The sequence below is a fragment of the Rhamphochromis sp. 'chilingali' genome, assembly GCF_963969265.1.
Source record: "Rhamphochromis sp. 'chilingali' genome assembly, chromosome: 3".
NCBI lineage: Eukaryota > Metazoa > Chordata > Actinopteri > Cichliformes > Cichlidae > Rhamphochromis > Rhamphochromis sp. 'chilingali'.
Genome location: NC_137931.1, coordinates 22,733,869 through 22,753,755, shown reverse-complemented (window position 1 = coordinate 22,753,755; position 19,887 = coordinate 22,733,869). Strand labels below are relative to the sequence as shown.

Genomic DNA, 19,887 nt, shown 5'->3' with positions numbered 1-19,887 from the left:
TAAGTGGTTGCAAACTGGTTGTATCGTGGTTATGTGAAAATTGCCGAGTGCCAATGGAGGAATTTCTGAATTTCTCTGTCAAATCTACAAATGTAAGTAGTTGATGTGAATGTCTGTGTATGTAGACGGCAAGAGAGTTCAAATTTTCTCAGCTTTATCACAGTTAATCGCCGTATTATCAGACCTGGTCCCCGTCTTTGAAGCAACAATTTCAGAGGAAACAAGATCACAATGTGCATGGTGGGGGTTGTGATCATGCAGTGGCCTCCAACCACTGTTTTCCCAGAGTGTGACTGTAGCATAGGGAAAAACGATGGATGTGCCAGTGATGGAAGGCCACTCTCAACACATGTGGGTCATTTCTGAGAACTATAATCAAAGCATTAACAATGTCAGAAAACAGGATCTCACCGTCTTTAAACATTGCTTTGGAGCAATGAAACTCAAACCACTTGAATGGCGCAAAAAGAAATTTTAGAATATTTAGCTTTATGCTTTGAAAATGCTTGACTGATTACTTGTAAGTATTTCAGCTCTGATTATAGCTGACTATTATGAAATGCTATTCTTACTTCTTTACTTAATGCTTGGATTAGAGTTTAACTTGAAGTGTCTGAGTCCTGTAGCTGCTCATTTAAGAGCTGCAGGGATCCACCGCTGGGTAAATATAACTGATGTTAGTTAGACAAGAGGGTTTGCCAAAAACTACAATCGCAAAGAGCCTCTAAAAATACTGAAGGAGGGATCCACTTTGAGGACTACATCTGGCATCATATCCTCTTTATAACTGCAGTCTCAGGTGAGTGGGAGTGTGAAATCCTTACTTGCTGTGCTCCCTTTGCCTTTACTCTTTACTCAGACATTTAATAGTCATATGAATACCGTAAAGCCACAAAGTCATAGAGCTCTGAACTCCTTGCTTTTACGATATTTACACTTTTCTTGGCCTTTTCCTTCACTTTGAGTCACTCCAGGATAAACACATCAGCTCAGACATACATTACCAGAAATATGTGTAGGTGAGTGTGTCTGAGTCACTTGGATGATGTTTGCGTGCTGACCGTTTGGCAGAAGACAATGTCGCGGCGGTACTGCAGTGACACGTCCATGGCTATCGTCGGGGCGGTGTCCTGCATGAGCAGGAAGACCATAGACTTCTTGGCTTTGTCGCTCATCATGGCAACGCACTCCGTGAGCGTGGTAAGGAGAGGGTACAGTGCCTCGCTCCACTCGCCTGCAACAAGTGCAAATAAACCATGAGAGACCAAGCACAAATATGCCTTCAAACCAATAATTTCCACACCAAGTAGCAAAGATTGTGTTTTTCAGAGTCCACTTCTTGTTAAATTTGACAGAAACAGAAAAAAAAGACAAGAGGGACAATGGGGAAAGGAGAAGCACACACACACTGAAATCTTTTAGGGTGAAGCCACAGGACTAGCCACAAATCCTGCTGGAAAGAACCTAAAAACACTTGCAGAGATCTGACAGAGCTGTTTGAGTCAAAAGCCTGCTGTCAGGCTTGTTCTTAAAAAATAGGAAACGAGCTGAGTGTTACAGACCCCAGTCTTTATGTAAAGAAAAAGGTGCAAATTTAGAGCAGTCACAGCAGATTCTAAAACAGTGACACTGATTTGTGGGGGGTTTTTGGACTGAGGGCAGATTTAGGTATTAAAAATGAGTCAATCACTGTAGCTATTAAAATAAATAAATAAATAATGAGTTTTTGTAACTATTTCAGGGTTTGTTGGAGTTTACTCAGTCCAGACATTGGAATATCTCTGCCTGGACTTCTTATCAAAATCCGTCTGGAAAAGTGAGTAGAGTGAGAGGAGCACATGTGGGGAGGCAGCTCTTACCTGGATACGCCTCCTCAGCACTGGGGCTTCCATCTGGAAGAGGGGTTGGAGGTGCGACATGCATGATTAGCAGCACTGTACGCCATAGAGGGCAGCAGAGACAACACAGAAGAAACACTGCAGACCAGAGTCCAAACATCCTTATTCTCTAATGGCTCACGAGGAAGAACTCTTTTCTGTCTTATTTTATGAAAATCTAGTGTGTTTTGGGGGGAATTTGGACAGATGTTGGACCCTGGTCTGCTACAACATGTAGAAAATCTCAGATACAACAGCTACATTGCTACAGTACTGCTGCAACACTGTGCACATAAAGACACGCAGACCACACATAAAACACTGAACGCTTTTTAAAGACGAGTCATTTAAGAGCATTTTCTCAAGGAATAAAGTTGGCTGATGAGGTGAAGGAAAAATCTGCTCATGAATCCTCCAACTTCTTAAAAGTAAGCAGTGACCTGAGCTGAAAATAGATGTGGAGGGATGACTCAAGAAGAAGAAGAAGAAGAGAAAAAACAGGAAAAAAACAAAACCTACAGGTTTTCTGTTCGGGGCTGGGAGGCCGTGCAGAGGAGAGGGCAAGCTGAGAGGAAGAGGATGGTGGTGGAGATGATGATGATGGTGGAGGTGGTTCTAATGATGATGATGATGATGGTGGTAAGGATGGAGATTCCTCTGACATACTTTCTGGGTTGATCCAGAAAGCTAAACACTTCCCACCATCGCCTTTTCACACCCACATAAAAAAAATCAAGGGGTCAGCAAACAAGTTTAGAACTTTAGTATAAAACAACGAGAATATTTCAATTTTCTTATTTAAATAAATAAAGAGAACGGGTGGGTGAAATTGACTTCTAATTCCAAGTGGTGATAACTTCACACTATATCTGTCTATGTTGGAAACAAACAAGAGCAAAACTCTATTTCTCAGTATTTACTGTCTCTTTGTGGTATTTTTCTCTGAACTCTGCAGAGCTGCTAACATCTTATCGGTGACTTGCGAGAGGTTTAACCTGCACTGGGTTTAAAGCCAGACTCCAGGAATACTGTCTTACTCTGTGGGACAGGGAGAGCCGAGGGATATAAAAAAAAACAACGTAGTCCCACAACTGGGACATCTGCTCACTCATAACTGCAGATCTCATGGCTCCTATAAACGAGGTAAACACTGGGCTCATGAGCTTCTGGCCTCTTCTTTAGAGTCTTTTTTTGCTGTAAACTGTGGTCCTGTGCAGTTTCTGATCCCTCACCTGTGCCGTCTGGTTTCACAACATAAAGGACCTCATAACTAAGAGATCCAAGCTGGTTTCAAAGTAATCCCATATTATTCTAGACTTTTTATACCAACTCCCACTCTTATGGCTCCCTAACTCACTAAAATGCAATCTTTTGACTTTGCTGTGCATTTTTTAGTCCTCCAGTTTGCAGATTCCTATTAATGGTACCAAAAGCATGTCAGTAAAGACATTTACCAGCTCTTGAATCATATTGACACTGTTTTCCTCCAACAGTTTACCACCTCTGAGCCAGATTAACATGTTAGCAACACATGCATCTCACCCCCCGGAAACAGTATAACACTGCAAGCATAAATTAAAGAGTGCTGATGAGAGGGCACAGAAGTAAACTACAGCTAAAAAACTGTAAGAGTCTCTTACCTTTCTTACTGCTGCCACCCTGCTGGTCACTCTGGGTACTGTCCTGACTGCCGACGCTGGGTCTCCTCTCTTTCTGAAGCAGCTTGTCGACGCGCTGGATGATGCACTCCAGAGACTTATCCACATTTGACCACACCTTCTCCTGAGAGGACATGTTTACAACATTCAGCTGTTTCAGCTTCAATTTTAGAGAGTAACAAACCAATCAAAAGAGCGTCTTTAAGTAATGTGCTAAAAAAGGAAAGGTGACACTTTGAAAATATTTATGTGCAAAAAAGGAGTAAAAAACGTGCACGTCTCACACCACTCCTAATTTCTTTGTATATATGCTATAAATGTTTGCTTGTATGTAGTTTCAATTAGAAACAGCGTTACAACTCTGAGCCTGAAAGTCAATATTTGGTGTGATCAGCTTTATTCTTCAGCACAGTCTGAACTCTCTTAGGCAGCTTTCTTGTCATGTCTTTAAGTCGTCTTCAGGAATAGTTCTCCAGGCTTCTTGCAGGACATTCAAAGCTCTTCTTTGGATGTTTCTGCCTTTTGTTCTGTTCTCTGTCCACATGATCCCACACTGCTTCAATAATGTTGAGGTCTGGGCTCTGGGGAGGCCAATCCATGACTGATATTACTCCACTGGTATTCTTTTACTGCATTCCTTGTGTATTTGGGATCATTGTCATGCTGAAAAATGAAGCTGTTGTCAATCAGATGATTTCCAGGTGATATTTCTACGGTGGCCCTGAGAGGCCAAACGGACTGCAACTTAAGAAAACACCAGCAATAAGAAAAATGTTGCAAAGGCACACAAAACACAACGGAAATAAGAAAAAACAGATTTCCAAAGCACATTTCTGTGGAAATGTTCAGGTACAAGGACTAGACTGAAAAAGAGTAAAAAAAAAAAAAAAAAAAAAAAAAAAAAGTAGCCAGCGTCCAAAGAAACACTTTGAAACACCTTAAGAAAGCCTGGAAAAGTATTGCTCAAGAGTACTTTACAAACAAAAGATAGTCTGTCCTCCTGGAAACAAAATATAACTAAATGAGGGGAAGTTCAGGACACAGTACTGTTTTTATTGAAGAAATAAATTACAGCAGGGAATTATACTCAAGTCAGAGGAAGGAGAGGAGGAATTCAATCAGCGAAGATTCATGGATTTCATTACATGACCCTCGTCTCAGTACACAGAGGCAAAATGCACTCATGACAGTAATGTCACTTCAAGTTCATTAAATTTAAATAAAGATATTTTGCGCATCATTTACCACTAAGCAGTGTCAGAGAAGCCACCATTTCTATGAAGACTGTGTGATGACTGCATAATGTCTTTCCTTTGTCATTTGAAGTTCCTGTTCTTGTTATATGATATTTATCTACAGTAGTGATATAAAAAAACAAAAACTTTGTTTTTTTTCTGCTACTATACTCAAAAAATGTGATAAGTGCAAAATCTAAATAACAAAGTGACAAGAACTTAAATAATAAGATGGAAACTGGCACTGTTAATTAAAGGATAATCATTTAAATATTCTGATGCGTAGTTGTGCATATATTTTCAATAACATGAGCTCAAAAGTTCACTTATAAGCATCCTGAAGCTTTAACCACCACTCACGTGTTTTTTCAGATACTGCGTTTTACTTATATTAGCTAACAGATGGCTAAAAATAAAAAAAGATTGAAAAATGAACCCAGAGCTTCTCCTTTTTGAGTTTCACCTGTTTTTTCTACTTTCAGTTGGAAATCTGTTAAATTACAAACTGCGTGTCCTCTTCTGAAGACTGGTTGTCATCCAGCTTGGTACAGAGTGTAGTTAAGATCTTAAGCTGTATGCACAACGCGTGCCAAGAAGCTCATTTGTTCTCATGCGAAAATAAATAAATAAATAAATCTGGAATCAAAAAACAGCCAAAAACTGCTGATGAACTCACCCATTCCTCTTCGTGCCAGTCCACATGCAGTGAAGACCGGCTGTTGCGACCGCTGTACTTTGCTGTCAGTGTGTCCTGGTCGTTGCGGAGCACTACTTGTTCGGACTCAGCTGAAGGAGACGCTTTGGAGGCGATGTACTCGGGCCGCGCTGCATTCAGGGCCTGAATAGCTGAAGCTAGCAGCTTGCAGTCGCACACTGTCACCAGCTGACGGGTCTGAAAGGAAGAAGGTATGAATGATATATGATGAAATAAGAAGCGTCCCCACGTAACGTCACATCACTTCCAAAAACTTTTTGTACCTTATCAGCCAGACTGGCGAGCGTCCACTCCAGTCCGCTGGCCGATCGGTCTTTGGCAGCTCGAGACAGCCTCTCTGCGTAGTAGCTGACCTGAGTCTTCAGCGTGTTGATGTGGGCGATGATCTCTTTGGCTCGGACAATGTCCTGGGGTATGTAGATGATGGACTGAGAGCTGGAGAGGGCGCTACTGTAGGGAACAAAGACACACAGACACGTCTGTATCCGAGCTGGGACTGAGGATACTCTACACTCACCAGCCACTTTATTAGGTGCTTTATTACTTTATTAGGTACATCTGTTCAACTGGTCATGGCAGCAATTTAATGCATTTATGGTCAAAACAACCTGCTGTAGTTCAAACTGAGCATCAGAATGGAGAAGAAAGGTGACTTAATTGACTTTAAATGGTTGTTTGGTCTGAGTATTTCACAAACTGCTGATCTACTAGGACTTTGTCAGACAACCACAACCACAGAAAACCATAAAGATCCAACTTTTGTCAGCTAAGATCAGGAAACTAAGGCTATAACTTGTGAGTGGCAGTTCACTGGGTAAAAATGCCTTCAGAGGAGAATAGCCAGCCAGCCAGCTGATAAGAAGGCAATAATAAGCCACCACTCATTACAACCAAGGTATGCAGAAGAGCAGCTCTGAATACAGCAGAAGAGCACACCAGGTCCCGCTCCTGTCAACTAAGAACAAGAAAACTGAGGCTACAATTCACACGGGCTCACCAAATCTGGACAACAGAGAACTGGAAAAATGTCACCTGATCTGATGAGCCTGAATTTGTGCTGTGACATTTGGTTGGTAGGGTGAGAATTTGTCATAAACAATATGACAGCATGGATCCATCCTGCCTCAGGTTGGATGAAATCATCTCAAACTGGTTTCTTGAACATGAGGATGAGTTCACTGTACTGAAATGGGCTCCACAGTCACCAGATCTCAGTGCAACAGAGCACCATTGGGATTTGGTAGAACAGGAGATCCACATCATGGATGTGCAGCTGACAAATTTGCAGCAACTGTGTGATGCCATCAAGCCAATATGGACCGAAAACTTTGAAGAATGTTTCCAGCACCTTGCTGAACTGTGCGATAAAGAATTAAGGCAGCTCTGAAGGTCCAACCCGGTACTGACAAGGTGCACCTAATAAAGTGGCCTGTAGGTGTATATTTTTGTAATGTTTCTGTCTTATGTCTGAAATATGCTTCAGCAGGAAATATACGCTGTAACTGGAAACAGAATACTATAGCAGCAACCTGTTTAGGTTTAAGAAGGGTTTCGGTTACGTCTTAAGTTAGAACGTAAACTTCCTGCAGAAGTCTAAATCAAGCTTCAGAGGGTCTGTTTCAAAAACGTAGTGAGAGACATTACCCACTACTCTTAACTTTAGTGTTTCACAGATGTACAAACATACAGTGTCTGCATGCACATGCCTGCTCTTAATGGACCGGAGAGACAACATGGAGCAGACTTCAATAAACGCCAGGGACGGGGAACGATACCACTCGCTTCACAAATTCAGACCATCTCATGTAGAAGAATTTTAAAAATGTCTCTTTAATATTGTCAGGGTTTGACTTTTTAAGCACAGAAACATGTTTTAATGGACTTTAAAATGATGACTGAATTCATAAAGTGAGCAGTATTCAAACAACTTTGTGACAAACCTTGTGCTCGCTTTAAGACGACACACATTTTAGTTCTATATTAGTTAACACAACACTGTTAAGACTGATGCGCCACGTGCCGTTATTTCTTTGCATTAACATAATAAGCTATGCAAAACCCCATTCTTCCAGCTTAAAACTGAAAATACATTGTTGTACAAATCTTAAGGATCTATGAAAGTGTGATTTTTTATTTTGTATTTTTTTAGAAGTGTCAAATGAAAACAAGCAAAGCAGTGCAACGACTCACCATTCCTCCTCATATATGCTGATCGGAAAAGTAACAAAAACAAAATTAAGAGGAAGCCATAAAAAGGGAACTGCAGGATTAATGCAGAAATTGAAGAAACAAAGATGACAAAAAAAAACAACTGTTTAAATACAAATCACAAGATGAATAAAGCAAAATATAAAAACCCAAAACAGGAGCAGAGGTCATTGCAACTTGCTTCCCCCCACCTCTTTCATTTTCCTATGTGACGCCCCACTTTGTGCTCAACTTACTGTTTCTTTGCTTCCTCGAACTTCTGGATGATCTTCCTCAGACCGCCGTTCTTAAAACCCTGGCAGTGAGCGGCCGGGGCGCCGACTGTTACCACATCATATGTCTGTTCTGGAAAGACAAACAAGGACGTTTTAAAGGCACAACAAGAAGTGCGTGCAATCACAGCAAGATTTGTTTTTTAATAATTTGTATTCGTGTCTAACCAAAACCCAGCTCATCCTGCACCCTCATCCTCTGAACGTGAAGGTTAGTGGGCATGAACTCCAGCTTCTTGTCTGCTTTCAGGTTACTGGCTTTGAATGATGGGCCTGACAAAGAGACGAAGAAGCTTAGTCGTTATCTTTTTAACTTTTTCTTTTAGGTGTACTCGGGCCTGCACGTACACTGACCTCTGTATTCACTGAGGTCAGACAGTGTCTCTTGGTAAGCGAGTATTATGTTCTGGTACTGAGAGACGATCTGCCGCCGCAGGTTCTCCCAGCAGGGGGACAACTCTCCCAACTCCTCCAACTCACAAACCCTGCAGACGGAATAGTTAGAAAGAGGAAAAAATGAATCATCAAGTACTGCGCTCGCTTCAATATGCATTTCAAATGACTTTCAATAAGAGCTGTGGCAATTATCCATAATCAGAAATAATTTCCATAATTTAAGGAATTTCTCTGATTTCAGCTTCTCGGACGGGATAATTTGTTGCTTGTTTTGGTTTAATGTAACATCCTTTCATTTATCCTCCCTCTCCTATACATCCAGGTTCAAGGTCATGGGTTTGGTCAGTCTAAGCAGAGAAACTCAGACCTGCCTTTTCCTGGCCGCCTCTTCCAGCTCATCTGGGGGAAAACTGAATTATTTCCAAGCCAACTGAGAGATGCAATCTCTCCACCGAGCCCTGCTCTGCCCTGGGGCCTCCTCCCCACAGGACATGCCGGAAACACCTCACCCAGGAGGTATCCATAAGGCATCCAAATCACATGCCAGAATCACCTCAGCTGCCTCCTTTTGATGTGAAGGAGCAGTGGCTCTAATCCAAATGTCTCCCCAATGACTGAACTCTTCCATCCTATTACAAAGGCAGAGGCTGTCCACCCTTCAGAGAACGGTTATTTTGTCACTTCTATCTGCAATCTCATTCTTTCTGTCACTATCCAAAGCTTGCGATCATAGTTGAGGGTGGGGAGGTAGATTGACCGATAAACCAAACACTTTGCTTTTATGCTTAGCTCTCTCTTCACCAAAGCAGAGCCCCAATCCGTCATTCAACCAAGACCTTAAGGTAACTAAACTCCTCCCCTTGAGGCAACAAGTCATCCTTGACCTGGAGTGAGCACTCTGCCCTTTCTTTGCTGAAGACCATGGCCTCTGACTTGAAGGTGCTCATTATCATTTCTGCAACTTAGATGCAAACCATCCCGGTGCAAGCTGAAGACCTCTACCCAATGAAGCCAACAGAACAGAATCATCTAGAAAAAGCAGAGATGATATTCTGAGGCCACCAAAATTGAGATCGTCCAACTATCTGGCTATGACTAGAAATTTTGTCCATAGAAACTAAGGACACAAAGTTTAATGAAGCAATAAAGTACATTTCTTTGGGTTTTAAGCTGCTGTAGAGAAAACAAAACATCTGAAGAGGTCAAACTGGGTATTATGAAGTTTAAGCTATAAAAAAATTTAAAATTAAGATTCTTGTTCTTTATGTATTAAATATTTAACCCCTCAAAGGTTTGAAACAATTATTGAGCTCACAAGCTTGTCTACAGTTATGAAGATGAATCACGAGACCGCCGAGTTGGGAGCATCTATGAAGTGGAACACTGGATAAACCATAATGGTGCAAAAGCATGCATTTTAGGTCTCTGCTAATTTTTGTTTTGTTATATTCATTTGGCCTCCATCACAAAGGCCTCGAAATCAGTTACAAGCCTATGAAAGACTGTATTCCCAACCAGTTGGCAAGTGGTTGCTAGCTGTGTGCGACAAAAACCTCTTTGTGACTGCACTGATGACAACCCGATTTCTGTACTCAGCAGCAGTGTTTGCAGACAAGACACCCACTTGTCTGCAAACACTGTCCAACTACTGACCAGTAAGCCATATCGAAGTCAGTTTACACATCATTGGTCTCCTGTTGGTTATTACAGGAACTTAGTTTTGCCTCTTTTTTTTTTTTTTTTATTAGTCGTGTCAATTCAGTTTCTTTGTAAGCACATTTTAAAAACAAGAGCTGACCAAAGTGGCGTACAGCTAAGAGGAAGAAAACAGAGCAGGAAAATACAGAAAAACTGAAGACGAACAAGTAAGAAAACAAAAGAAATGAGTCAAAGCTCAGGCTTTAAAGATGTCGAGTGTTGATGAGGTAAGTAATGTCCAAAGTTGAGGGAAAATATATTTAACAACTTCATTGTTATATTTTGTGATCAAAATGACTTCACAGTGCAATGGTGGGAAAATCTGATTTCTGGTGATGGTTGAAGGAAATAGCAGTTGTGATGATGTCCACGTCTCATAGAATTTAAGCAGGCTGCTGCTAAAATTCTCCACCTGCATAAATATTGCAGTTGAAACATCTGATGTTGTATTTTACACAGTGTTAACCTGTTTTGAACCCATTTTGAGAAACTATGCATTCTTTAAAAGCACAAAGCAAGGAGCGAAAAAAGTTTTACAGACAGAGGTTCAGTTTATTCAGTATAAGAAATGAAGAATAAGTAAGAACAAGTAACATGTTCTTTATTGGTAAACTTTAGAAATGCATGCATGGCTGTACCTGGCTGCATCCTCCTCCAGCAGCAGTTTGACAAACTGTCTGGGAATGTTTAGAGACAAGACGCTTTCGGCCATCTGCTCCAGCACTCGTAGGTGGTTCCCATCAGTGGTGGGGAAGCGGTACATCCTCGACATCGTGCCGCCAAACACTGAAGCAACACAAAATTCAGTTAGCTTGGATTAGATGAAGACAGATCTGACCAAAGTTTTTCTCAGTAAACAACGTTATTGCTTTCCGTTATTTTTGGACTGCCACTCAATCCCTGAGGTAAACAGACACCTCCCACTCACCGGGGACAATCAATACAACTCAACTGCATGTTGATGGAAAATGTGAGTTAGAGAAATGAAGGACGAGGAGAGAAAAAATAAAAAACCAACAGGTGCAGGGTTGAAATTCAGAAGACATACTCCTCTCAGAATATATGACTATAAGGGTTAATGAAGCTCTGTAAAAGTGTCCAAATGAGTCACTTCTTTCCAGAGACGGAATTACTGCTCGGAGATTAGCTTGGTATAAAGATGTAGGTAAAAATGTTCACGTTCATATGTTGTAACTTGTTTTGAGCAGTCATGTATGCCACATGGTGATATGGGTCTTCAAAGTTTTGCCTTTTTGAAGTTTTTTTCCTGTGAATTATCAGAAAGCAGATCAAACATTCAGGGTACCAATGCTCGTTTCTGTTCCTCTACATCCTACACACTGAAATGGGGCTATTGAAACTAGGTTTTATCCCATGATTTATACGCTTACAAGATCGCTCAATGAAACTTGAAGTATCACAGTCTTAGTGTACATTTGATTTGGTATCAGGAAAATGTAAGGCGAGTTAAAAAGTGCCACTACTATGTCCTCAAGGGACTTTAACTCAGAAAATATTCAGTGTGTGCAGAATACATTTTGCCTGGCATCTTTAAAATTAAATTAAACTAAAACTATTAAATATTAATTTCAACGAGTTAGTCAGTTTGTTTCACACTTTCTCCTTTGGTTTTCCATGCACATAAACCTAATACCCTAAGGTCTCAGTGACACAGGGCTACAGACCAGTATCCAACCATTTTACAACCTCTGGTCAATAGGGGAAAATTTGTATTCCCCACCCAGGTACCAGGTGGTTTCTAGAGGCTGCTGGGCACTTTTGGGACCAAAACTTTGCTTGGAAGACGCTGACTTGTCTTCTAAAATTTGTTAACTACTCTCATAGGGAAAGTGAAACTGTGAAAAGTACAACCCAAACTAAAAAATCAGATTCAAGATTATAATTATAACTAGAAATGAAAAAACATTTCCGTAAACTAAAATAAAAATAAAATTAATTTTATATATATATATATATATATATATATATATATATATATATATATATATATATATATATATAAAATATAAAATATAAAATTGAAGGAATTTTAAGAAACTTAATTATAGAGCACATATCCTTAGATTTTATCTTTGTCAGTTGTTTAATTGTTTTTTAATTGTAATAACTATGCTGATATTCCTAGGTCTTGCCTCTAACGTATGCCCTGCATACAATATGAATAGAATAGAATTGCTCTTTATTGTCACTCTTACAAGAACAATGAAAGGCAGTTTGGCATGTCTCCATGAGTGTGAAAAGCACAATAGCCTAAGTATTTACACAATAACACAGACAAATTTGCATTTACACAAGAAAGACATGTACAAGTTATACATACACCTGCATACATACGGATACATACATACAGTGGGGCAAAAAAGTATTTAGTCAGCCACCGATTGTGCAAGTTCCCCTGCTTAAAATGATGACAAAGGTCAGTAATTTGCACCAGAGGTACACTTCAACTGTGAGAGACAGAATGTGAAAAAAAAAAATCCATGAATTCACATGGTAGGATTTGTAAAGAATTTATTCGTAAATCAGGGTGGAAAATAAGTATTTGGTCACCTCAAACAAGGAAAATCTCTGGCTCTCACAGACCTGTAACGTCTTCTGTAAGAAGCTTTTCTGTCCCCCACTCGTTACCTGTATGAATGGCACCTGTTTGAACTCATCATCTGTATAAAAGACACCTGTCCACAGCCTCAAACAGTCAGACTCCAAACTCCGCCATGGCCAAGACCAAAGAGCTTTCGAAGGACACCAGGAAAAGTATTGTAGACCTGCACCAGACTGGGAAGAGTGAATCTACAATAGGCAAGCAGCTTGGTGTGAAAAAAATCAACTGTGGGAGCAATCATCAGAAAATGGAAGACATACAAGACCACTGATAATCTCCCACGATCTGGGGCTCCACGCAAGATCTCATCCCGTGGGGTCAAAATGATCATGAGAACGGTGAGCAAAGATCCCAGAACCACACGGGGGGACCTGGTGAATGACCTGCAGAGAGCTGGGACCAAAGTAACAAAGGTCACCATCAGTAACACACTACAACGGCAGGGAATCAAATCCCGCAGTGCCAGACGTGTTCCGCTGCTGAAGCCAGTGCATGTCCAGGCCCGTCTGAAGTTTGCCAGAGAGCACATGGATGATACAGCAGAGGATTGGGAGAATGTCATGTGGTCAGATGAAACCAAAGTAGAACTTTTTGGTATAAACTCAACTCGTCGTGTTTGGAGGAAGAAGAATACTGAGTTGCATCCCAAGAACACCATACCTACTGTGAAGCATGGGGGTGGAAACATCATGCTATGGGGCTGTTTTTCTGCCAAGGGGACAGGACGACTGATCCGTGTTAAGGACAGAATGAATGGGGCCATGTATCGTGAGATTTTGAGCCAAAACCTCCTTCCATCAGTGAGAACTTTGAAGATGAAACGAGGCTGGGTCTTCCAACATGACAATGATCCAAAACACACCGCCCGGGCAACAAAGGAGTGGCTCCGTAAGAAGCATTTGAAAGTCCTGGAGTGGCCTAGCCAGTCTCCAGACCTCAACCCCATAGAAAATCTGTGGCGGGAGTTGAAAGTCCGTGTTGCTCGGCGACAGCCCCAAAACATCACAGCTCTCGAGAAGATCTGCATGGAGGAATGGGCCAAAATACCAGCTACTGTGTGTGCAAACCTGGTAAAGACCTATAGTAAACGTTTGACCTCTGTTATTGCCAACAAAGGTTATGTTACAAAGTATTGAGTTGTATTTTTGTTATTGACCAAATACTTATTTTCCACCCTGATTTACGAATAAATTCTTTACAAATCCTACCATGTGAATTCATGGATTTTTTTTTCACATTCTGTCTCTCACAGTTGAAGTGTACCTCTGGTGCAAATTACTGACCTCTGTCATCATTTTAGGTGGGGGAACTTGCACAATCGGTGGCTGACTAAATACTTTTTTGCCCCACTGTATATGTATGTATATATATATACACATATATGCATGCATACATACACATACACACACACACATATTTCCACATACACGCCTACATATATACATACACATACATGCAATCTGAGGAGCAGGTGCATTGTGAGGTACACACTCAGTGTGTGCGGGGGCTGTTGCTACTATAATAAATACGGTTATAAGAAATACAGTTTACAAAGGTAGGAATGTTGGTTTGCTTTATAGTATGAATAAAAATACGGTTTATAAATAAAGTGTAATGAGTGTTGGCAGTGCAGTTATCCTTCAAACAGGGTGGAGGTAGGGTATGTTTGACAGCCGGTGGGTAAAAACTTTTATTGAGTCTTTTTGTCTTTGACCTGATCAACCTGTTCAACCTTAATTAAATAGACTAAAACTACCAGTGAAACTAATATAAACTACATTATATCTAAACATTTTCAAACAACAGAAACTAAACTGAAATAAGAAAACCCACTCTGGAAACTTAACTGAAACTAAACTCAACTGAAAATCAAAAGTCAAAATGAAATAAAAATAAAAAACAATTAGAAAATACCTACAAGTTGTGGTGTGTTGGCACAACTTTTACACTGAAGGCAAATTTTTGCCATTTCTGGTTTGTGTGACAGTTTATCCGAGTTTCACTTTCACTCAAACAGTAAACAACGAGTGTTTCTAAACAAGCTTACATCTTGTTAACGGAGGTTTTATTGTGCACCACCATGTGACTGGCAGCAGCTTCTAGCAACCACTCAACAACCAGCCAGGAATTAAACATTTTTCCTTCCCACCAGAGGTTGCCAGGGATCCACGGACTGATCTCTAAGCTTATGTGAAAGGGTTCTAATGAAGGCATTTAATGCAGGAAGATCTGTTTAACATTCATGTCTTTAAATGCTTACTCAGTTACCAGATTAAACAATTTTGATCCAAATGTTTAATTAAACTGATTAGAAATATATCAGCAAAGTACAGGACAATGTAGCCAAGTTATTTTAACTGATTTAAGAAGAAAGAAAAACAAAACTTCACCAAAACCTTACTAACACCACGCTACTTTGCACACACCGAGTCACAGAGCAAAGCTGTCCCACCTGAGCGCAGCAGGGTATCTTTGCACAACGAGGCGTACTTGATTCGGACTCCCATCGACTCCGTCAGGCTCTCGTCGACAGGCAGCACCGTCTGCAGGACAAGCACAAGCACCAACATTACACTACGTCAGCTCTGGCAGGCAGCATCCACCTTCCTTTATCTCTCCACTATCACCTACACCACACTCCCAGAGCTTCTACACAAACCCGAGATAAATGACTTTACTGCCACATGGCGATGTCTTTATTGTACCATGATCATTTAATATATATGCTTTATATGCAGTCACAGAAAGCAAGGCTCAGGAGCAAACATGCAGCATTTTACCAACATTTGAGAGACAATGAAGCGTAAACACTCAGAAGTCTGTCTGAGATATTTAAGTATACAAGTCTAATCAAATTCTTTACAAGCAAACATCAGAACTTTTGATGCAAATGCAAAATTATATTAATTGAATTAACCTCAGAACATTTGTTGAGCTTGCAGATATAATAACTGACGCCAGTGTTAGCCAATCATGGAAAATATCTACTCAGATCACAAGGAAGATAAATAAATCTGCCCGTGGCTGCCAGCCTCTTACCCGGCCGTTGATACTTTCTGGCAGACGTCCCATCGACATCCTCTGATCTGTTCTTTCCTCCATCTGCCACGCCGCCACAGTGATGTTCCCTACCCGCTGGTTCTCTGCTGATCTGCCCATTTGAACATAAAACAGCATTAAAGCTGCTAATCATTCTTTTAGTATCATTTAATTCCTAAATAGCTTTTTTAAGTGCCAAAAAACCTTCTGCAAACTAGGTTAAAATTAAGAGATCCGCTTTTAATCTTCTATGTTCTTACCAATGGCTGTATAAAGATCTTCTACAGTCAGTGGCTCTTTCTTCTCTGAAAGAACATCTTTAGCAGCCTTAGCTAATACTTGCTTCCTGTTTCCTATTCATTTTAAATGCGGTGTTCCTCAAGTCTCCCTCCTCAGCCCACGTTTGTTCTGTGTTTTTTTTTTTAAATATCCTTCTTCTCAGCCGGATGATTCATTTCCAGAGTGCCACCCACCACTGCCATTTCGATTATATTGAGTTACATGTCCTTCTGCTATCCAACATCCTCAGCAGATCTTCAGTGGCACACTAAAAACTAGAACCACAAATCTGTCACTATATGCTTTTTCCATTTCAAGTTTTGTCTTGCAAATTTAGCAGGAAACACACTTAAAGTAAAGGAAGGACGTCACACATCATTTCATTTGACTAACCACATTAGGCTTTGTGTCAAGATGGAGAAAAAAATTGAAGTAAATGACAAGCAGGCTTTTATATGTTGTAAATACATAAATGACAACACTTCTTACTTTTCAAAGTAAGAAGAAACATTTCATAAAAATGAAATGTTTCTTCTGTACAGTTAAAATTCAAGCATCTTTTATTTCTTGCTTACCGTTGTGGTCAGCAGTTTACACACAATCATCATGGGCATGAATGTCATGGTAATCTTTCTTTGGCTAGACTGCCTTGATGACATTAAATCATGGTTTGCATTAAATCTTTTGAATATAAATGACCAAAAAATTGAGATTGCTCTATTTGGACCTTCTGACCCTCGCTTTTCTCTTAAGGTTGACCATGGTCCTCTGGAAAAATCCAGAAATCCCTTTGCAAAGAATCTGGGAGTGTTCTTTGATAGCAGCTTTTCATTTGAGAAACAAATAAATTCTGTTGTAAAAGCCAACTTCTTCTAGCTCAGAGCCCTTGCAAAAACTAAGAACATTTTGTCATTTGCTGACTTTGAGAAAGTGAGACATGCATTTATTTCATCCAGGCTTGACTACTGTAATAGTCTTTATTTTGGTATCAGCCAGGCTCTGCTCTCTCATCTTCAGCTAGTTCAGAATGCTGCAGCCTGACTCTTGACAGGCACTCGTAAACATGACCATTTTCCCCAGCCTTGGTTCATTTACACTGGCTTCCAGTATGTTGTAGAATTGATTTTAAGATTTTATTGCTTGTTTTTAAATCTCTAAATGGATTAGCTCTGGCATACCTCTCTGATCTGTTAACTAAAAATACTCCAAATAGAACTCTTAGGTCAGCTGCTAGTTGCTTCTAGTTTGTCCCTAGAAGCAGTCTAAAAAACAGAGAAGACCGGGCCTTTGTGATTGCTGCGCCCAAACCTTGGATCAGTCTGCCTGTTGAAATTAGGATCTCTCCAACACTAGACATTTTTAAAACCTGTTTGAAAATGGTGTATGGTGCTGGCAAGGCTGGCAGCCTTAACCCAATTTCCATCGGGATGAATAAAATATTATCGATCAATCAATCAAAACACATTTTTACACTCTAGCTTTTAATTGTGACTGAGTTTTGTTTTGTTCTTTGTGTGTGTTTGATCTACTTTTTACTTTTTTATTATGTACAGCACTTTGGTCAGCCTGTGTTGTTTTTAAATCTGCTTATAAATAAATTGCTTGATTGATTGATAATCTTGTCTTTTTAATGATTTCTTTTAACTGTTCTTGTCCAGGGTGGAATGATTGTGCAGCATGCATCTTTAACAACTTTAAAACACTGGGTGCACATGTTTGTTAACTTCTTGTTAGTGATCATGATTGTGTCCAACTGGTAGCTTTTCTTTGCAGCATAAAAAGGATTGTTTGATAGAACTCATTGGACTGACCAATACTCAAAACTAAGGGAAAGTCTAAGGAACTCAGTGAAGATCCAAGAAGGAGAACTGTATATTTAAACAAGTTGGGAAAGTCTTTTGGAGTCTTTTCTAAACAACTGCAGATTCCAAGGTCATCGGTTCAAACAACTGTACTTAAGTACAAGTTATTCAGATTTGCTGAGGTCTGGAAGAAGATCCAAACTGTTACCCTCAAATAAGAGGAAATTGGTAGGGATGCCCAGGAACAAATCAGGAACCATCAAGACTCGAGCCTGTCATGAACTGGAAACTGCTGGAAGACCAAAATCTCTGTCCACAGTGACACCTGTTTTACATCATCATGGACTGAAAGGGTGCTGACCAAGAGAAAAGCCCCTTCTTGAAGATCTACACTTTCAAACTTGACTACAATTTGCAGCTGCCCACATCAACAAGCTAGATGCCTTCTAGAAAAAAGGTTTTATGGTCAAACCAAACAAAGATTGAGCTATTTGTCCACAATGACAAGAGGTATGTTTTCAAACCTGTACCAGCTCTCAAGCAGGGTGGTGCTAGCATCATGCTCTGGGGCTGTTTTGCTGTCAGTGGTACAGGTGATGCAAAAGGTGGATGGAATAATGAAGGAGGAGGACTACCTCCAAAATCTTTAACTTGACCTCAAATCAACAGCTAGACCATTGAAACTTTGACATAATTGGGTGTTCCAATAGGATAATGATCCCAAACACACATTAAAACTAGTTTTGAATGGATAAAGCAGGTTCACATTGAACTTCTGGAATGGCCTTCCCAAAACCCCGACCTAAACCCTGTTGAAAAGATTTGTGGACTGAGCTTAAAAGCCAAGATTGTGCCAAGAAACCAAACACTTTAACTCTCCCAATTCTGCCAGGAATAGCAGTCAAATATAAGCCAGGATTATACCAGAAGCTCACTGGTGGCTGTGAAAAGTGTCTGGTTGAGGTGCAACATGCTAAGAGACCTTGAACCAAATATTAGTGGGGGTGTAATTATGATATTGGAATATGCAGTTGCTTAGAAATGGCTTCAAGAAATCTTTCACTCGCAGTCAGTTTATGTCTTCAAAGTGAAAGTGGTGCATCAAGACGGCAATAAAACAGCAATAAGTTGGAGTGAGTTTTGCTTAAAGAACTGGGGTGAATTTAAAGAATCTTGAATACAGCAGTAAAAAAGCAGAAGTGTTGTGTGTTTAAGTGTGTGTTACCGCAGTTCGAGCTGTAATTTGTGGCTCTTCTCTTGCAGTATCTCCTTCACAGGGAAAAGTGCAGAGCCCAACATGTACATCTGGACAGACAGACAGTTCACACGCTGAGCTGCTTCTTTGCTCAAATTATTAAAATAAAATTATCAGTGCTGCTGGTCGTACCGTGCCCTGCGAGCGATCCTTCACATCATACGCAGCCAGTTTGACCTGCGTCAGCTGGTTGATGTTGGAGTCCTGGAAGAAGGCAATGCTGCTGAGGAAGCTGGGGTTACTGGTACCCTGTGGAGAGACACAGGTTACACAAAATAGTTCAGCAGTTCATGTTTTGTTTTATTGTTATTATCATAATCACATTTTCAAGGAAAAGTAACACAATAGCAGCTTCAATTTGCGTTGAAATTTAAGTTAAAAGTTCAAACCAGGCATTTTGGAAGAAGAAAGTCATTGTAACACATACAGATACGCCTAAAAATACACTGGTTTCACACTGTATCATTTTAACTTTGCCAAATATGCATAAAAATACATATTTATGAGTGTTTACCCAACAAAATCCTTATTTTTGATGACTCACTCTGCACTTGAGGGGGCGTGCAAATAAATGCATTCAATACAAAGTGATGTGACCTCTGAAATTGCTCTTTCAGAGGTCACATTCGTGTTTGGCAACAAAACTTTTCTAAAAGTGTGTTTTTGCAGTTTTATTATTCATTTCTCCCTCGTCCTCCACATCCAGACTGAATGACGTAGATAAGGAAGGTGTGGGTGGTGGCAAACAGGTCACTATGCCGTCGTTAAGTCACACCTACAAGCTGAAATCAACGTTATGGAAGCTAGAGCTGCTTAAACATTAGTCCAAC

General features: G+C 40.3%; 1 protein-coding gene across 9 annotated transcripts in view; it reads right to left on the bottom strand.

Annotated features, from left to right (window-relative positions):
* The window catches only part of LOC308394200 (inositol polyphosphate-4-phosphatase type I A-like), a 79,119-nt gene that overhangs the window by 22,863 nt on the left and 36,369 nt on the right, over positions 1 to 19,887 (bottom strand). For 4 of the 9 annotated variants that reach the window (XM_080878409.1, XM_080878412.1, XM_080878410.1 and 1 more), the window contains 15 exons: positions 19,190 to 19,306; positions 19,028 to 19,107; positions 15,722 to 15,833; positions 15,135 to 15,225; positions 10,698 to 10,845; positions 8,320 to 8,450; positions 8,134 to 8,238; positions 7,930 to 8,038; positions 7,676 to 7,693; positions 5,749 to 5,935; positions 5,447 to 5,662; positions 3,518 to 3,659; positions 2,397 to 2,585; positions 1,860 to 1,892; positions 1,062 to 1,234 (listed from right to left, as the gene is read on the bottom strand). In XM_080878409.1, the coding sequence (XP_080734535.1) occupies positions 1,062 to 1,234; positions 1,860 to 1,892; positions 2,397 to 2,585; positions 3,518 to 3,659; positions 5,447 to 5,662; positions 5,749 to 5,935; positions 7,676 to 7,693; positions 7,930 to 8,038; positions 8,134 to 8,238; positions 8,320 to 8,450; positions 10,698 to 10,845; positions 15,135 to 15,225; positions 15,722 to 15,833; positions 19,028 to 19,107; positions 19,190 to 19,306 (1,851 nt within the window). The remainder of the gene's footprint in view (positions 1 to 1,061; positions 1,235 to 1,859; positions 1,893 to 2,396; positions 2,586 to 3,517; positions 3,660 to 5,446; positions 5,663 to 5,748; positions 5,936 to 7,675; positions 7,694 to 7,929; positions 8,039 to 8,133; positions 8,239 to 8,319; positions 8,451 to 10,697; positions 10,846 to 15,134; positions 15,226 to 15,721; positions 15,834 to 19,027; positions 19,108 to 19,189; positions 19,307 to 19,887) is intronic. The other 5 variants (XM_080878413.1, XM_080878416.1, XM_080878414.1 and 2 more) reach the window with 5 other exon arrangements.